The sequence below is a fragment of the Mauremys reevesii genome, linkage group 14, assembly GCF_016161935.1.
Source record: "Mauremys reevesii isolate NIE-2019 linkage group 14, ASM1616193v1, whole genome shotgun sequence".
Lineage (NCBI taxonomy): Eukaryota > Metazoa > Chordata > Testudines > Geoemydidae > Mauremys > Mauremys reevesii.
In genome coordinates this window covers 25,021,983-25,040,448 of record NC_052636.1, presented here as the reverse complement: position 1 = coordinate 25,040,448, position 18,466 = coordinate 25,021,983, and the positions used below count along the sequence as shown (strand labels likewise).

General features: G+C 51.2%; 1 protein-coding gene and 1 pseudogene across 1 annotated transcript; one reads left to right on the top strand and one right to left on the bottom strand.

Moving 5' to 3' along the window:
• The window catches only part of LOC120381563, a 250,910-nt pseudogene that overhangs the window by 196,257 nt on the left and 36,187 nt on the right, over positions 1–18,466 (bottom strand).
• Positions 468–1,925, top strand: LOC120381676 (zinc finger protein 271-like; the record flags this gene model as incomplete). Its single annotated transcript, XM_039499805.1, has 2 exons — positions 468–1,344; positions 1,429–1,925. Coding segments are annotated over 2 exons (1,077 nt in total), but the record flags the coding sequence as incomplete, so codon positions are not given.

Genomic DNA, 18,466 nt, shown 5'->3' with positions numbered 1-18,466 from the left:
GATCTCGCTTTCCCCTGAGTGTTCTCATGAGATGCAGACCAAAACTGATCCCTTCCTCTCTCCTCTGTGGAAGGTTTTGGGGAAAATCAGCACCTGATAGGTTTGATCTCTCCCACACATATTTTGGATTGTTCATTCCTTTTTCCATTCCTCTCTCTGAGATTTGCTTTCTTTCCGGTGCAGGTAGTGATCTATGCCTGGATTCTCTCTGTCTCCCATCAGGTGATGGGATGGTGAGTAAGAATGAGGAGGAGAAACCCCAGCAGGAAGATGCTGATCAAGGAGAACCACATGGAACTTTATCAGGAAGATCCAAAGGGAATGTTTCCGGGAGTTATGCACTCCCAGAAAAAACAAAAGCCTGTGAGACTCAGGGGAGGCCAGAGGAAAACTTTAGTATCCTCTCAGACCTTATAACAAGCGACAGAATCAACTTGGAAGAGACACGCTACACATGCCATGAGTGTGGGAAAAGCTTCAATCGGAGCTCTGCCCTTATCAGACATCAGACAATCCACACAGGTGAGAAACCTTATGAATGCGCTGAGTGTGGGAAATGCTTCATCGATAGTTCAGCCCTCATCTCACATCAGCGAATCCATACAGGAGAAGCACCCCACAGATGCTCAGAGTGCGGGAAAATCTTTAGTCAGAGCTCTACCCTGAACACACATCGTAGAATCCACACAGGAGAAAGGCCGTACACATGCTCTGAGTGCGGGAAAAGCTTCAGTCGGCGCTCACACCTTATCACACATCGAATAATCCACACGGGAGAAAGACCCTACACATGCTCTGAGTGTGGGAAAAGCTTCAAGCACCGCTCTGCCCTTATCAAACATCGAAGAATTCACACAGGAGAAAGGCCGTACACATGCTCTGAGTGCGGGAAAAGCTTCAGTCGGCGCTCAAACCTTATCATACATCAGAGAATCCACACAGGGGAGACGCCCTACATGTGCTCTGAGTGTGGGAAAAGCTTCAATCACTGCTCTGCCCTTATCAAACATCGAAGAATCCACACAGGAGAAAGGCCGTACACATGCTCTGAGTGTGGGAAAAGCTTTAGTCAGAGCTCAAACCTTATCAAACATGAGAGAATCCACACAGGAGAGACGCCCTACACATGCTCTGAGTGCGGGAAAAGCTTCAGTCGGCTCTCAAACCTTATCATACATCAGAGAATCTACACAGGGGAGACGCCCTACATGTGCTCTGAGTGTGGGAAAAGCTTCAATCACTGCTCTGCCCTTATCAAACATCGAAGAATCCACACAGGAGAAAGGCCGTACACATGCTCTGAGTGTGGGAAAAGCTTTAGTCAGTGCTCAAACCTTATCAAACATAGGAAAATCCACATGGGTGAGAAATCTTATGGATGCTCTGAGTGTGGGAAATGTTTCTTTCATCATTCAGACCTCATCTTACATCAGAGAATCCACACAGGGGAGAAGCCCTACACATGCTCTGAGTGTGGGAAAAGCTTTAGTCAGAGCTCTGTCCTTATCAGACATTGTAGAATCCACACAGGAGAGAAGCCCTACATGTGCACTGAGTGTGGGAAAAGCTTCAATCGGCGCTCAAACCTTATCAGACATAGGAAAATCCACCTTGGAGAGAAGCCCTAGACATGCTCTGAGTGCAGGAAAAGCTTCAAAAAGCACTCAAGCCTCATTAGACATCAGAAAAGCCACATGAGAGAGAACTGTAATAAATCCCTTGACTAGGGTTGGCCAAAAAAATTTTTTTTAAAAAATCACATTTGCTCATTCCTACTTAGTTATTTTTGTACCATCTTCACCATGGTGTCTCAGCTCCACCAGATCAGTTGCCTGCTTCTGCCTTTTGCAGCTCACCCTTCTTTGGGGTCAGTCCTGTGATCTTTTCTATCAACTCCTTTCCTTTTGAGTCACAGGAGTGTGTGTCCCTCCTGCCAGGAATGTTCATCCCTCCAGGTGGGGGGAGAGAGGTTTGATCCCAACAAGCTACACTGAGGCAAAAACTACCTGTGCCTGACAGCCACTAGGGCTGTACATGGCGTTGGCTGCTCAAGTTAGTGATCTTAATGTAAAAAATTGTAGTGCAGATGCGCCCAGGTGCAGGGGTTGGCATTAGCTTTCCCCTTGACCTGACCTAAACTCCATCACTTTTCCCAGTCTAAACAAACCCTGAGCATCCCGGTTATACTGTTCCCCCATTTCACAGCAATTGTTAGTCATCAAGTTCCCCCTTGGGGAACAAATTGTTTCATTCCCAGTTGCTCTGATGTTGCTGCAGGTTGTGCTGGGGAGCAGATATTTTTATTATCATTTTCCGCACTTAAACTATATTGAACTATAACAAAGAGCAGGAACAGGGCAGGGATAGGGAAAAAAAGTCATTTCACCTGTTGCAACCACAGACATAGTTAGGGTAAATCAGAGGGAGTCCCTTATTCCCCATCACCATCCTCCTTCAATCCATGCTAGAACCTAAGAATCCTTTTCCTTTCCCCCGTTGTGGGATGGGAGACTTCCAAAAGTGCTCCCTGTGCTATAGCACATGGCTAAGCTCAGAGAATAAATCCCAAATAGCCCCTGAGCTTTGCTTTTTGAATTCTGTGTTTCCGATTACTTCAAGCCTGGGCACTGTGATTATTTACCAGTTTCTCTAGCACTGTTCCTACCACTGTTTCTGTAACATATTTTGTTTTTTATGGGACAGGGTTGTTATTCCTTTGCCTAACCCCAACCTGGAAGGCCAGGGTGTCTGTTTTCTCTGGCCCCTCCCCACAGAGAAATCTGACAGGGTTGAACCTGCCAGGAGCAAACAAAAAGCCCCACTGGTCACACACACAAAGCAGATAGACACACACAGGACACAGAAGAAACTGAATTATTTGAGCTATCAACATTTCCACTTTCCCACAGCATGTTAGTTCTGAAGGTTGTTTTAATTTGTTTATTTTCTTGGAACCAGAACTGGGAAAAGAGACACTGGAGTCAGTGTGTCATAAACAGATAGTTAAGGGTTAAGGTCTCTTTTACCTGTAAAGGGTTAACAAGCTCAGTAACCTGATGAACACCTGACCAGAGGACCAATCAAGGGATAAGATAATTTCAAATCTCTGGGGAGGGAAGTCTTTGTTTGTGTTCTTTGTTGGGGTTGCCGTTCTCTTTTTGGATCTAAGAGAGGCCAAACATATCTCCAAGTTCTCCAAGTTTTCCTGAAGTATTAGAAAGGCGGTTTAGTCTTATAATTAATTTCTACATTTGCAATTGTATGTTTGCTGAAGAAATATCTTTATTTCTGTTTGCTGTTACTTTGATTATTCTGAGAAAGAAGGAGGGGAAAGCCTCTCCAGGTTGATAAGCTAGACCCTGTATATTTTTCATCCTGGTGTTACAGAGATAGTGTACTTACTTTCTCTCTTTTAATAAAATCTTTTCTTTTTAGAACTTGATTGATTTTTTCCCTTGCTTGGATTTTCAGGGGAAGAGGAGGGGGGAAAAAGTGAATCACTCTTTCTTTGATTCAATAAGCTTGAATAAAGGTATCTCTCCCAAGGACTAGGGGAGGGAAGGGAAGGGGATAGGGAATCCTCTTTGTGTTAAGATTCAAGGAGTTTGGATCTGTGTTCCCCAGGGAAAGTTTGGGGGAACAGGAAGTGTGCCAGACGCTAAAAACTTGGCTGGTGGCAGCTTTACCAGATCTAAACTAGGATTTTAGTTTAGAGGAGTCCATGCAGGTCCCCATCTTGTGGATGCTAAAGTTCAAAGTGGGGAACAAACCTATGACACAGTGGAATTAGAGCAGGGAGGGATAAGTCTCATGATTCGTCACTAACGAAAGGCTTTGTAGACAGAGCGATAATGTTACTGAATGGTCTGGCTAACCCTGCAGTTAGAAACAATCAACTCTACGGGTGGTAAATTTACAGAGGCTCTGCTGCTGATCATGAAGTAGAAGCACATTACCTTTAAACAGCTGCTATTTCAGTGCCTCTGGAAGTACAGAAAACAGTGATCTGTGTTAAAGGAAAGTTGCCATTTCTCAGAGCCCCAATTTCTGTTTTGTGTGTACAGGAGGGTTTGAATGTGTAGCAGGTAGTTTGGTCAAGCTTAGCTATTTTGTGTGTGTAACAGGCTCCTGCCCACCTCCAGCAGAGGTTTCAGTCACATACGATGGCAACTTACCGAATGTCACACAAATTAGTCCATCCCTCCCCATATTCAGTCTCTGACCGGAATGTTAGAATGAGGCAGAGAAATGGGAAAGTATCGCAGTAGGAATACATTAAAAAGTGGGATTAATCAGAGCTGGGCTGCAGACAGAGCCTGTTCTACAGCTGGTGAAGTGACAGGGACACACTCCCGCTCGTGCTGACTCTGAAATAACAGCAGAAGCAGATCGAAGAGAATGAGCTCATGGGCAGCTGCCCTGTCAGTGCATCACTCACCTGGCAGGTGTTACACAAAACACAGCATGGTCCATGGTGATTCATAACAGAGCCATTGGGGAGCAGGAGTCATCCCAATGGAAATCTCTTCACTTCTTTCTCAGTGTTACCTTCTTAGCCCTGGCTTTGGAGATGACATTAGCCTTATCCTGTCTTGATTTTAGGTAGGATTTTGATCACCTTCTGGGGCTTGGCAACTTAGAACTTTTGAGGGCTTTTCTCTGCCTTTTTGGTCCCTGCTGCAGTCAGGACATTCTAGACATGGGCATGGTGACCTCCCTGGGGATCTTGACAGCTTTAGCCAGCTTCTTGGTGGCTATTTTCCTGCTCACAGCCACTGTCTTCTTCTCGTGCCTTGTCCTGGGGGCCCAGCTGCTGGTTGAATGGGAAGGAGCCAAAGTGCTGGTGACTTTAGCCCACACCCAGTGGCCTTTGCTCGTCAGACTCCTGAACCCCAACTGGATGTGGTTCTTGTTCTTCTGCACAGCACAGCCCTGGAGAGGAGGGGTCTGCAAATGTACATTCATATGATCCCTTTGTTTAATTGATGAAAACATAAACTAGACACTTAGAGGCTTGGAACTGATTTCAGCTGAAGGACAGGTTTGCTAGGTTTTTATGCATTTGGACAGTGAAATGTTGAGTGTTACATTCATTTCAAGCATCCCCGTATAGTGGAGCTCCTGAACATAATGGAGAATGGAAATGAAAATGTTTTCCCTTTTTTCAAAAATAAAAATAAAAAAATAAGAGGCTTATTAGAGGGCATTTGGATTTGAAGCAGGGACCACTTGATCTGCAGTCAAACACTCTACCTCTGAGCTATACCCCCTGAGAGCAGATACTTTCCCCATTGTAGCTGAAGCACATCAGTGATTCCAATAGGAGGGGCAGGTTCTCTCTGGGCACAGAGATTTTTTGGGGAGTTGGTGGCTCCTTTCTTTCCACACCCTGGAGTAAACTCAGCTTTTTATTCCATGGTACATGTTTTATGGACTAACAACAGCAGCTTGAAGAAAGAGGAGAGTGAATATCTCACTCTCAGGGCTGACGGTGGCCACGTCCCCTCTGTCTGACCGTTGCTATTGCAGGAGAGAAGGTTTCAATGGAATTGAATGCCCTGACTCAGCCTAGAGACACAGGGAGGTTTTGCTGTTCATGGATCCATGCAAAGGAAATTGTGTCTGTATGTGAAACTGAGGAGGGACATGAAACGCCCACAGGGGGGCGCAATGCCCTAAGCTAAGGCAGGAGGGTGAAGGAATGAGGCTGAGGAATGACTGAAGTGGACTCACCTGGGATTGAAATGACATTTGTTTGTGCCGGGTAGTGAGAAATGTGACATTAATTCAGATGCAGGGTTGAGGCTTCTTTAGCTCCTTGTAGAATGTGAACTTGATTTCCCTGAAGGGAGAAAGGGAAAGTCTGGGGCGGCCTTTAGTCCCTGGCTGGAGCAGTGTATAAAAAAGGCTCCAGAGACGCAGCTGGCAATTACAGGCCACTAAAGCTAACGTCAGTACCAGGCACATTGGGTGGAATTGTAGAGCCCAATGATTAGACTCATAGCTAACCAGGATTTGCTGGGTAAATCTATTGGGTTTCCGGGAAACGGGGCGGGCGGAAGCCCGCCCCATGCTAATGGATCCCCCCCTCAGCCTAAGGGGAGGATCCACAGGGCCTCAGAAACCCACTAATTGCGGGGGACAACTAATAAAAGAATAGGGACAGGAGTGCGGTCAAAGGGTCATAAGAAGGGAGCCTGACGGGGACACCGAGCAGAGAATCCCGGACAGCGCCCACTGCTCCTCGAAGGCGTCAAGGGAGCCAGCGGACGCCGCCCAGAGGAACTCCACCCGGAGATGTGAACGGACTAAGGACCAGAAACAATCCCAACAGTCGCAGGAGTCTCTGTTGGCCAACCGCCTCTCCCTGGTCGTGTAGATGGCCATTTTAGCCAGGGCGCGGAGGAGGTTGACCAGGAGGTCCCGCGACTTTGTGGGGCCACGGATAGGGAGTGCATGGAGAAGAAGGTAGGGGGAAAAGTGCAGCCAGAAACGCAATAGGATATTGGTGAGGAGCCGGTATAGGGCTGCAGCCTGGCACACTCTAAATAAACGTGCGCCAGGGTCTCCACTTTGTTGGGTGTAGCGGGCTGGTCCCCTGTTCCTGCCCTGCGGCAGAAGCAGCCCAGGAGAGGGCTGGGGTTGGGGCAAGGAGCCTGGGCTGACTGGGGGAAGTAGGCTTAGCTGTGGCCATGCCCCAGTCAGGCCCAGCTGGCCCCTGTAAGAGGCTGTGAGCCAGGAGCCCAGTCAGTCTCCCTCTGTTTGTAGCAAGAGAAAGGCCTGGCTGCAGGGACCTAAGCAAGACACCTAGAGTGGGAGCAGGGCTGGGGAAGGGCCAGAGGAGCTGGGAGCTCTGGCCTGGAAAGCCCCAGGCTGCAGGCCTGACTATAGGCTGAATAGGTGCAGGGCTGCAATGGGGCAGCCCAGGGGGAAGCAGAGGCGGCAGGTCCAAACCCCTTTGCGTGTGATGAGTGGCTCATACTGCAGTCTGCCCCAGTGAACGGGGGCTGGATGGAGACTGGGCAGTAGCCAAGACTGAGGTGAAGTGGGGATAGTGGGTGAGGGTTCCCCTGGGAGGGGGAGACCCAGAGCTGGGGGGGTACTGCCAGGGGGCACTGCCAGGGTAAAAGGGGCACTGGGGTCCTGGGAGGGACAGGGGGCCAGCTGCGGTAAGGTGGATCACCGGCCTGCAGAGGGTGCTCTGATGGCTGGAGAGCTAATTCCCAAGATGACCAGCAGGAGGCGCCGCCAGGTGAGTCTGCCCCCGCTTACATTGGGGAAGAATGAACATGGTTTTTGTAAAGGAAAATCATGCCTCACAAATCTACTATAATTCTTTGAGGGAGTCAACAAGCATGTGGATAAAGGTGATCCCGTGGATATAGTATACTTAGATTTTCAGAAAACCTTTGACAAGGTCTCTCCCCAAAGGCTCTGAAGCAAAATGGGATAAGATGGAAGGTCCTCTCTGGGATAGGTAACTGGTTCAAAGGCAAGAAAGAAAGGGTCTGATTTTTCAGAATGGAGAGAGGTAAATAGTGGTGTCCCCCTGGGGTCTGTACTGGGACCAGCACTGTTCAACATACTCCTGAGTGATCTGGAAAAAGGGGTAAACAGTGAGGTGGCAACATTTGCAGATGATACAAACCAGCTCAAATTAGTTACGTCCAAAAGAGAGTGTAAAGTGTGACAAAGGGATCTCACCAAACTGACTGGGCACCAAAAAAGCAAATGAAATTCAATGTGGATAAATGCAAAGTAATGCACCTGGGAAAACATGATCCCAATTCTACATCTAAACTGATGGGGTCTAAATTAGCTCTTACAACTTAAGAAAGAGATCTTGGAGTCACTGTGGATACTTCTCTGAAAACATCTACTCAATGTGCATCGGCAGTCAAAAAAGCGAACAAAATGTTGGGAAGTCATTAGGAAAGGGATGGCTAACAAGACAGAACTATAATATTGCCTGTGTATAAATCTGTGGTATGCCCACATCTTGAATACTGGAGCTGGTCCCCCATCTCAAAAAGATATATCGGAATTGGGAAAGATACAGAAAAGGGCAACCAAAATGATTGGGGTGTGGAACAGCTTCCATGTGAGGTGAGATTAATAAGACTGAGGGGAGTTTTCAGCTTGGAAAAGAGATGACTAAGGGGGGGGGCTAGGATAGAGGTCTATAAAATGATGACAGGTTTGGAGAAAGTAAATAAGGAAGTATCAGAGGAGTAGCCATGTTAGTCTGGATCTGTAAGGAAGTGCTATTTACTCCTCATAACACAAGAACTGGGGTCACCCGATGAAAGGAATAGACAGCAGGTTTAAAATAAACCAAAGGAAGTATTTCTTCACCCAACACACAGTCAACCTGGGGAAACTTTGCCAGAGGATGTTGTGAGGGCCAAGACTATAACAGGGTCCACCAAAGAACTAGATAAGTTGATGGAGGACGGGTCCATCATTGGCTATTAGCCAGGATGGGCAGGGATAGAAAACCATGCTCTTGAAGTATCCCTAGCCTCTGTTTGCCGGAAGCTGGGAATGAGCGACAGGGGATGGATCACTTGATGATTCCCTGTTCTGTCAATTCCCTCGTGGGCACCTGGCATTGGCCACTGAGGGAGGATAGGATTCTGGGCTGGCTGGACCATTGGTCTGATCGGGTATGGCCGTTCTTATGACCAATAGAGGGCAGTCCTCACCAGCAATATTTATATTTGGTGCACTGAAAGGGCCAACTTTCCAAAGCTGACCCAAAGGTTTAGTAAAAGTGTTTTGGAGAAAAACACTAAACAGAACAATGCGAATGAAAACTGGGAGCTATTGTTTAAGGAGCTTGTTAGATGGGGCATAAGCCACATTGCCTAATTAGCTGAGCTTGCAATGGCCTTCCACTCAACTCGCTGACATTTTTCCGTCTGCAAATGTGGTACCCATTTTAAAACCTAGATCCAATCAATTACAACATGTCCGGGAAGATTCTAGGCATCAATGATCTGATCATTGGGTTGATGGCGGTAAACAAGAGCTTTCCATAAGGCTCCCTCCCTCCCTCCCTCCTCCCAAGAGCCACCCTCATCCTCTCTCCCCTTTCTGCTCCCGCATCCTCTGCAAACTTTCGAAGACAGATGCCTCGTGATGGTCTTTGCTCATGGGGATGTTGCCTCTTGGTCAGGGTTTCGGCCCTTTTGGGGGGAAGGATGCAGCAGATGGCGTGTGTGGGCGGGGGGGAGCCCAGGGCCTCCCATGGGTTCTGACCCAGGCCATTCTGAGGGCAACACTTCTTACCACCCCGCTATTGTCCTAAGTTCACAGTTTAACACAGGAAGCTCTGAAGGGTGTTAGCTCACTGCTCGGTACCTCTTCTCAGCCGGGCATGGCATGGCAGCTCTCTCCTTGGGGTGCCAGCTGCCTCTGTTATGCTGACGGATCTAGGTTGGTGACGCGGTGGTGGGCGGGATTGAACTGGGGACCTCTGGAGCTTAGTGTGGGGGCCTCTACAGCATGAACTAAAAGCCACCCGGCTGTTAGCGAGGGCTGTATAGAAGACATGTTTTATTGCTCCCTCTAAGTGATCTCGGTGCCACTAGCTGGGACACACCACCACACCCTGGGGGTGTGTCGGTTACATACTTCCCCTAGCTGAGGAAGCGCATCCTGAGCTTCGGAGAGTTCCCAGCTGTAATCCCGGACGACCCCTGTAACAATGCGACCACTGGCGGGACACTGCTGAGAGTATCAATTCAGGACAAATTGCTTGGAGCAGGGCAGTCACAGCCCGAGGCTGGGTGCCCTTTACTATTAAAGCACATCACAGCAGCCATGCAGAGAGGACTTTGGTTTCACCCCACTGGCCAATCGGACGTCATACAAGCAATTCCCTCAACTATTCCAGTTCCCTTGTATCACCACCAGCTCCGCTCTTTATGGGGATGAATGGTTATGAAAACCAATACCCCAGTAAAAGAAAAAAGGTTCTCTTAAAGGACCAAGCCCCAGATGGAGGTCAATAGATGAGTCAGATCTTACCCACAAATCACGCTTTTGCAAATCCTTTAGCATTGTTATGGAAAAATTGATCCATGTGTTGTGTTTTCAATCAGATCAGCCTGAGGCCTTTTATTGATTAGAAGCACGCAGGGGAGAACCGTTATGGAAACGGCCTCCCTGAAGCTGGTTACAGACAGCCTTATAAAGCTTAAAACCACAATCGTAATATGCAAGTTACACACATAATTTCCTTATTATTTTGCTAAAAAAATATTGCAAAGTTAATGCTGATTGGAGCAGGAGTCAATTTCTTCCATATTAGGCTTTTCCTGTTCTTACTTATCTGTTCTATGCGGTTACGTGTTGACAGTAGGGGATATTACAAAATTGTTTTTCAGTCGAGGACTGTTAGGACTTTCCACTGTCTCCTCCGTGCCCCCCTGCTTGGCTTGTCTGGCCGGCCCTGGCAGCCTGACATGAGGCCTGGGCCTACAAGGCCTTGGATAACACTGGATTTTCCCTTACATCTAAAATATAAAGGTTTATTCATAAAAAGAAAGAAATATAGATGAGAGTTAAAATTTTTAAAGGAATTAATTACACACAGTAATGACAAAGTTCTTGGTTCAGGCTTGTAGCAGTGATGGAATAAACTGCAGGTTCAAATCAAGTCTCTGGAGTCCATCCACAGCTGGGATGGGTCATTCAGTCCTTTGTCTAAAGCTTCAGTTTGTAGCAAAGTCCCTCCAGAGACATGAAGCAGGACTGAAAATAAGATGGAGACGAGGCATCAGCCTTTTCTAGCCTCTTGCCATGTGGTCTTTGCTTTCTTTGTTGCAAGGACACTCTATCCAGCACGTGGCATAGAAAAACCTTAGAGTTCTGTCCATAGGCAGGTCCCTGCAGACCTTGCTGAGTCACAAGGCGTATCTGCCTTCTCTCAGTGGGTCGATTGTAGAGCTGATGGTCCTTAATGGGCCATTAAGCAGGCTAGGCAGAACTGACACCAACTTATCTGGGGTATTCCCCAGAAGCAGAGCACAAGTTTGAAATACAGGCAGCATAGAGCCAATATTCATAACGTCAACTACAAAAATGATACACATCTAGAGATAGCATCATTATAATCAGCCAGTCAGAACCTCTCCATAGACCTCTTACACGACAACTTTTCTACAATATTGGCTGCAAATATAGAATAGCGGTCGCAATGGGTGATCTATACAGTTACAGATTATGTCAATAACGTCACAGGAGGTGACACGGCAACAATGAAATTGGAGCTGGGGCAGCAAAGAGCCACCAAATGTTCTGAGGGCTGGAGAAAAATGCCTTCTAGTGAGCTACTGAAAGAGCTCAACCTGTTTAGCTGATCAAAAGAAGATTGAAAGGCGACTTCATTGAAGTGTTGAAGGGCCTTAATGGAGAGAAAAGATTGGGTATTAAAGGGCTCTTTAATCTAGAAGAGAAAGGCCTAACAAGACCCAATGGCTGGAAGGTGAAAAGAGACAAATTCGTATTACAACTAAGGCACAAATATTCAACAGCGAGGATGATTCATCACAGGAACAAACTACCAAGGAAAGTGGTGGATTTGCCATCTCTTGATGTCATTTCATGAAGACTAGATGCCTTTCTGGAATGTGTTTGCCGCAAAAGTAGCTATTGTGTCATAAAGGAGGACTGTGATACGCAGGGGGTCAGATTAGAAGCTCTAATGGTCTCTTCTGGCCATAAAGTCGACTAATTTCTAAAAAACTGAGAGTAGCATTGGGAGCAGCGTCTGATGTTTCCCTGTCTAGCTGGCTTGCTGCCTAGAACGAACGCTCCTTGAGTGGGGTGATCCACAGGGAGTAGCTCAAACCTCCAAAGTGCCTGGCCGGGGCAGGACATTGGCACTGCAAGGGAGGGGTGTGGCAGTGACATCACAAAGGCCTTTGGCAGGACCTCAGACTATTGGTCCAAGGTGGTGGGGAGGTGGTGACCTCACAGAGAGATGCTGACATCAGCCAGGCAGGACAGGGGCAAGGGGCCAGGGAGACCTCAGAGACCCCTGTGGCTTTGCTTCAGCAAGTCTCCTTCTCTGGGTCTCTCTCTGAGGACTGAGAGAGTATTCAGGCTCACGGACGTGAGCACCAGGAGGGACCTCGTTCGAGTTTTCTCCTTCCCTTTTAGTGATTTTACTAGAAAACAGCCGTCCCTGTTTAGAAGGTAAGAGCCTCCTGGAGGTTTGAAACCTGTTCAGTCTGATCCACCTGGTGAGAGTTGAATTCTAGGCATGGAAAACATGAGCTTAAGGAGGCAGAATTTTATTGCACATCTGGGATTTTGTCCCTTAGAATCACTGAGGACATTGGGGTTTGTTCTTTTTGCTTCACCTCTTCCTCCCTCCTTTCTCTTCTTCTCTTGCTTCTTTTCTCCTTTCTCCTGTTCCCCTCCCAACACCAGGAGGGGTGTATGTGTGTGTGTGTGTGTGTGTGTGTGTTGTGGGGGAGGGCTCGGCAGCTCCCACTGTGGGAGGTCCATCCAAAAATGTGTGGCTGAAATAGTGCTTGGGCAGTCAGGGCCGGATTAACCTTTTGTGGGTCCTGGTACCAAACATATTTGTAGGCCCCTATGTAGTCACTGTGGACTCCGAGTGTGGGCCTGGTGGGGCTGTGCCATTGGTGCCATAGCATACCCAGTGCTGAACCTCAGAGACATTTTTCATTTTGATCACACACCTCTCCGTGACTGTACGCATTGCCATACACAGCTCCCTCAGCCCCCGGGTTTTCTTATTGAGCTGTACACCCATGTGGGTTTACCAGTGTCCACAATGAGCAGAACTTTCATAGTGATCAAGCAAACTCCCCACAGATTTATCTCCTTCCTCATTCAGACCTTCTCTAGCCATGTCTCCAGTACCCCCCATGTCACCAGTCACGGCATGTGGTCCTAGTCTCAGCTCACAGTTCTAAAGCCAGCAGACACCTGATCAGTTCTGACAGATCCCCCCCTCAGCCCTCATCCTGCCTTGTGAGCCAGCCACCTGCAAACACCATCTCCCCAAAGTCAGGACTTAGCCCTTGGGAATCTGAAGCCACCAGCCTCTCTCCCTCTGCTCCCATCTACATGCTAGTCTGCTACCTGGTCACCACCACCTCTCCCCATGCTTGTTTCCTTTCCACTTTGGACATGCTCCCACCCAGCTGGAAGCTCCCTCTGCCAGCCTGACCTGCTCCCTCTTTCCCTGCTCCCCCTGACATTCCTGTCCTACTGGTGACCTCTGTTCCTTGAGGTGAACTCCAGTGTCTTTAGCTGCTCTAGCTTAATGGCCCCAGTAGTCACAGAGCCACCTGCAGCTTCTCTGGCTACAGCCATGGGGCCAGTTCCCAGAGGCCAGCCTTAGCCAGCTGCAGCTACTAGCCGCAGGAGGGGTGGCAATGCCAGGACTGAGCCTGCTTGAACCTTGCAACGGCAGCACTAGGGACTCTAAATCCTCAGCCCTGGCCCTAGAGAGCTGCAGACTCTGGAGTCAGGCACTTCCCTCCTCTAGGCCATGGCTTTAAATACCTGAGATTCCCATCACCTGCAGCAGAGGCCACCAGTTCCCACGCCCCCCTCAGCCAGCACCTAGTCGTGCAGAAAGTGCAGCCTGAGTGATTGTGGAGGCTGGGGTGCGAGGAGGTTCCTGTCCCTGAGCAGCAGCCCTGCAACAAGCGCACGTGCTTCCCCGTTGGGACATTAGCCGTTACTGACCAGGTTTGTCTGTGTTCTTTTTTTGATCTCATTGTTAGGTGTGAGAAGTATGAACTGTTCAATATGTTCCATTAGTTGGTTAATAAGGTGTTTATGAAGTAAATCACTGGCTTTAAAATAAGATCCAATCTGGAGCATATGAACTATTGACCCCTGGACTCCATCTCTGAGAGGGGACTTGTTTACCATCAGGGGACAGGCTCAAACCAGTCCAAACCGGTTTTTCCCGCCAAAACCAGCCCTCAGCATTCCATCTCCTCAGCGCTTTTCCCGCCACAGAAGTGATATAAGGACGTGCTCAGCGCCTGCGCGGGGCCGCCCCCCCCAGCGACGGCCCCTCCACGGTCGGGTCTTCCCAGCGCTCCCGAGCCGGAGAGTGACAGGCCCCTGGGTCCCGCCGTGAGACTGAGGAACAGGAGGCCTGTCACCCCATTCCTGCCGTCCTGCATCCCTGGTGTCCAGCCTCCCACGGAGCCCCGGGAGTGAGAGACCCCGGGGGCACTGGGGCTGGGCAGGAAAGTGACTCTGCCCGGGAACCTGGGAGAAGACTCAGAGCTGCCTCAGCCCCAGTGGGATTTGGGGGCAGAGACTGGGGCCTGGTGGGGATCCCCTGTGGTGTGGGGAGATGGGGTGTCAGGCAGGGAGGAGAAGCTGGAGTTGTAGGAGGGGAAGGTCAGTGGGACGCAGGGGTTGAATTGTCTCTGGGCAGCCAGGAAATTCCCGGGAGTGGCGGGCGGGGAAGGGGAGGGGTTAATTGGATCCTGTCCCTGTTTGTGCCACTTGCCTCTCGCCCCGATACAAATTCTCTCTAGTTCTGCCCCTTTTCTCTCTCAGTATCTCACACGGGGCTATAAAATCTGGGGTGATTCCCCCCCATCCCCTCCAATGATCAGCTCTCCTGTCTCCCCCGATTTCCCCCCTTCTCCCCATGAGTCTCAAACGTCAGTTTAAAATCTTCTCTAGTGAGGGGCATTTTCCCACCCGTTTCATCTGCAGCGATTTGTCCTTGTTTAATTGGGAAATTGTTGCCTGAGTCATTCCCAGCACATGGCTGCCCCTGGAGTGGGGGTGGGATGGCTCAGTGGTTGGAGCACTGGCCTGCTAAACCCAGGGCTGGGAGCTGACTCCTTGCGGGGGCCATTTGGGGATTTAGTTGGGGATTGGCCCTGCTTTGAGCAGGGGGTTGGACTAGACACCTCCTGAGGTCCCTTCCAGCCCTGATATTCTAGGAGGTGCCGGGTCTCTGCCAGGGCAGGGCAGGGGCAGGGGAGCTGGGCCGGGTCGCTTGGATGGGCTCTGGCTGGGAAGGTGCAATTCCTCCTCCCGGCCGCCGGGGGGCGCTGCGCTGCGGGAGCCACGTGAGCTGCCTCCTGGCCCTGCTGCTCCTGCTCTTTGGAGCTCTGGCCCTGGGGCTCCTGCTGCTGCCTGGTGGGGGCCCGGCTGCCTCCTGCTGCTCCCAGCCCCCCCCCCCATGTGAGTGTCTGCGCCCCTCCCCCGCCCAGAGCTCCCTGCCTGCACCCCCCGCCGCAGCCAGACCCTGCCACCCTCCCCCAGCCCCTGTCTGCACCCCCTGCCCTGCCCCCCATTGCACCCCTGCCCTGCCCCCATTGCACCCCTGCCCTGCCCCCAGCCCCTGTCTGCACCCGCTGCCCTGCCACCCCCATTGCACCCCTGCCCTGCCCCAGCCCCTGTCTGCACCCCTGCCCTGCCCCCATTGCACCCCACCCACAGCCCCTGTCTGCACCCCTGCCCTGCCCCCATTGCACCCCACTCACAGCCCCTGTCTGCACCCCTGCCCTGCCCCCATTGCACCCCTGCCCTGCCACCAGCCCTGTTTGCACCCCTGCCCTGCCCCCATTGCACCCCTGCCCTGCCCCCAGCCCCTGCCTGCACCCCTGCCCTGCCACCAGCCCCTGCCTGCACCCCTGCCCTGCCACCCCTATTGTACCCCTGCCCTGCCCCAGCCCCTGTCTGCACCCCTGCCCTGCCACCCCATTGCACCCCTGCCCTGCCACCCCCATTGCACCCCTGCCCTGCCACCCCCATTGCACCCCTGCCCTGCCCCAGCCCCTGTCTGCACCCCTGCCCTGCCCCCATTGCACCCCACCCACAGCCCCTGTCTGCACCCCTGCCCTGCCCCCATTGCACCCCACTCACAGCCCCTGTCTGCACCCCTGCCCTGCCCCCATTGCACCCCCTGCCCTGCCACCAGCCCCTGTTTGCACCCCTGCCCTGCCCCATTGCACCTCCTGCCCTGCCCCCAGCCCCTGTCTGCACCCCTGCCCTGCCTCCAGCCCCTGCCTGCCCCTGCCCTGCCACGCCATTGCACCCCTGCCCTGCCACCAGCCCCTGCCTGCACCCCTGTCCTGCCCCAGCCCCTGCCTGCACCCCTGCCCTGCCACCCCTATTGTACCCCTGCCCTGCCCCAGCCCCTGTCTGCACCCCTGCCCTGCCACCCCATTGCACCCCCTGCCCTGCCCCCATTGCACCCCTGCCCTGCCCCCAGCCCCTGTCTGCACCCCTGCCCTGCCCCCATTGCACCCCTGCCCTGCCCCCATTGCACCCCTGCCCTGCCACCCCCATTGCACCCCTTCCTGCCACGCCCCATTGCACCCCTGCCCTGCCCCAGCCCCTGTCTGCACCCCTGCCCTGCCACCCCATTGCACCCCTGCCTGCCCCTGTCTGCACCCCTGCCCTGCCACCGCCCTGCCCCTGTTTGCACCCCTGCCCTGCCACTCCCATTGCACCCCTGCCCTGCCCCTAGCCCCTGTCTGCACCCCTGCCCTGCCACCCCCATTGCACCCCCTGCCCGCACCCCCTGCCTACAGCCACCTCCTGCTCCCAGCTGCTCCCCTGTGTGAGTGTCTGCACCCCCGCTCCTCCTGCCCACAGCTGCCCCATGCCACCCTCCCCACCCGCAGCCTCTGCCGCCCCCGCCTCCAGCCAGCCCCTGTCTGCATCCCCTGGCCAGAGCCAGCCCCTGCCATCCTTCCTGCCACAGCCCCTGCCACCCCGCTTGCCTCCTGCCCCAGTCCCTGCCCACAGCCCCTGCCACCCCCGACCCCTGCCACAGCCCCTTGCCCCGCCACAGCCTGTCTGCACCACCTGCCCAAAGCCAGCTCCTGTTGCAGCCAGCCTGTGTCACACTCCCTGCCTCCAGCGAGCCCTGCCCCACGCCCCTGTCTGCAGCCAGCCCCATGGCCACTGGTGCCCTGCAGTTCCCTGGGCAGTAACCCTGCACACCTGCTTCAATGAGGGGGGCAGGGAGCAGCTGGGACCCACATATGTGCACACCCAAGGGTGACCAGACAGCGAGTGTGAAAAATCAGGACGGGGTGAGGGGTAATAGGATCCTATATAAGAAAAAGACCCCAAAATTGAGACTGTCCCAATAAAATTGGGACATCTGGTCACCCTAGCACACCCCAGGGAGTGGCGGGGACCCACACATGGGAAATGGAGCTCAGTTCTAGTTCAGGCCCAGCTTTGTAAAAAAGAACTGTAGGTCGGGTTAACATACATCTGTATTTTCCCAGAGACGTCAGGCTTTTAGGTTCTTAAATCGTTGTCTGGGTGGTAAATGTTAAAAATTCCTCCCGGGAAAATACGGACGTATGGTAACCCTATTGGTACAAAAAATCCATACTGTGGCACATCCCTTAAATCAGAACTTTTTATAGGGAACCGGTTGTTAAGATTTTAGCAGCTCATCACTGGAAGGGAGGCGCATGTGTCCCCCGTGGGGACTGCCCAGACCCCCATTTCCCAATCCCAGTTGTTGCCCCCTAACTACCAACACAGTTGCCCCCAACCATCAGTTGCCAGTCACCTGTCCATCCCCCACTGCTGCCCCCTTCCTTTATCCAGGGACCTTTCAGCTCCCCATCCCCCTCCCTTTTAATCAGCTCCTCACAGGGCTCCCTGCTGCCCATGGGAATGGTGGGGGTGGGGGAACCATTACTTTGTGTTTATGTATTGGACAGTCGTATAAAATCCAGTCCAACAGTCCCCCTTTTCCACTAGTTCGTTAACAACAATATAAAATCCCCTCAGATCTTGGTGTTTTTCTCTCATGTTATCAAATACGCAGTTTGTGACACATTTTCTGTGCAAATCTCAAAGATTCATATAAAATACCCTAAACATTTGCCCCACTGCTCTCTAGTTTTCTGTTTCTAATTAAATATGCCCTGAGATTTCCCCCTGTCTCTCTAATTATAAAATACCAAGAAAATCTCAGATTTACACCTTTTCTCAGATTCTTGAACCTGGATATAAAATGTTTGCAAATGTTGCCCATTTCCTCTTTATTCATTTATCAAATATTGATGTGAAACACTCAGATTTTACCTCCTATCGACAACTGATATAAAATCCCTCTGATTTTCCACTTTCCTCTCTATAATTTCCAAAATGGATCCAAAATCGCTCAGATTTCCACCCTTTCTCTTTCATTTCTGAACGTTGGTCTCAAAGCTCAGGTTTTGCCTGAATTCCAGCAATTCAGGCAATTTCTGTGTTTCTGAATCCCAGCAACTTCTTCCTTCGAGGGAACCTGTTGCCCTGAGTTCTTCTCCATCCTGGATGTTGTAGGGGGTTAAATTGCCCAGAGATCATCTTTCCCGACTCCTTTGCGAATCATTTGTTCCCTCCTTTACCTCTGTTAAAATGTTTGCCGAAGAAAGAGACCAGCCACATCTTTAATATACATCAAAGCCAGAGGCCTCCCCCT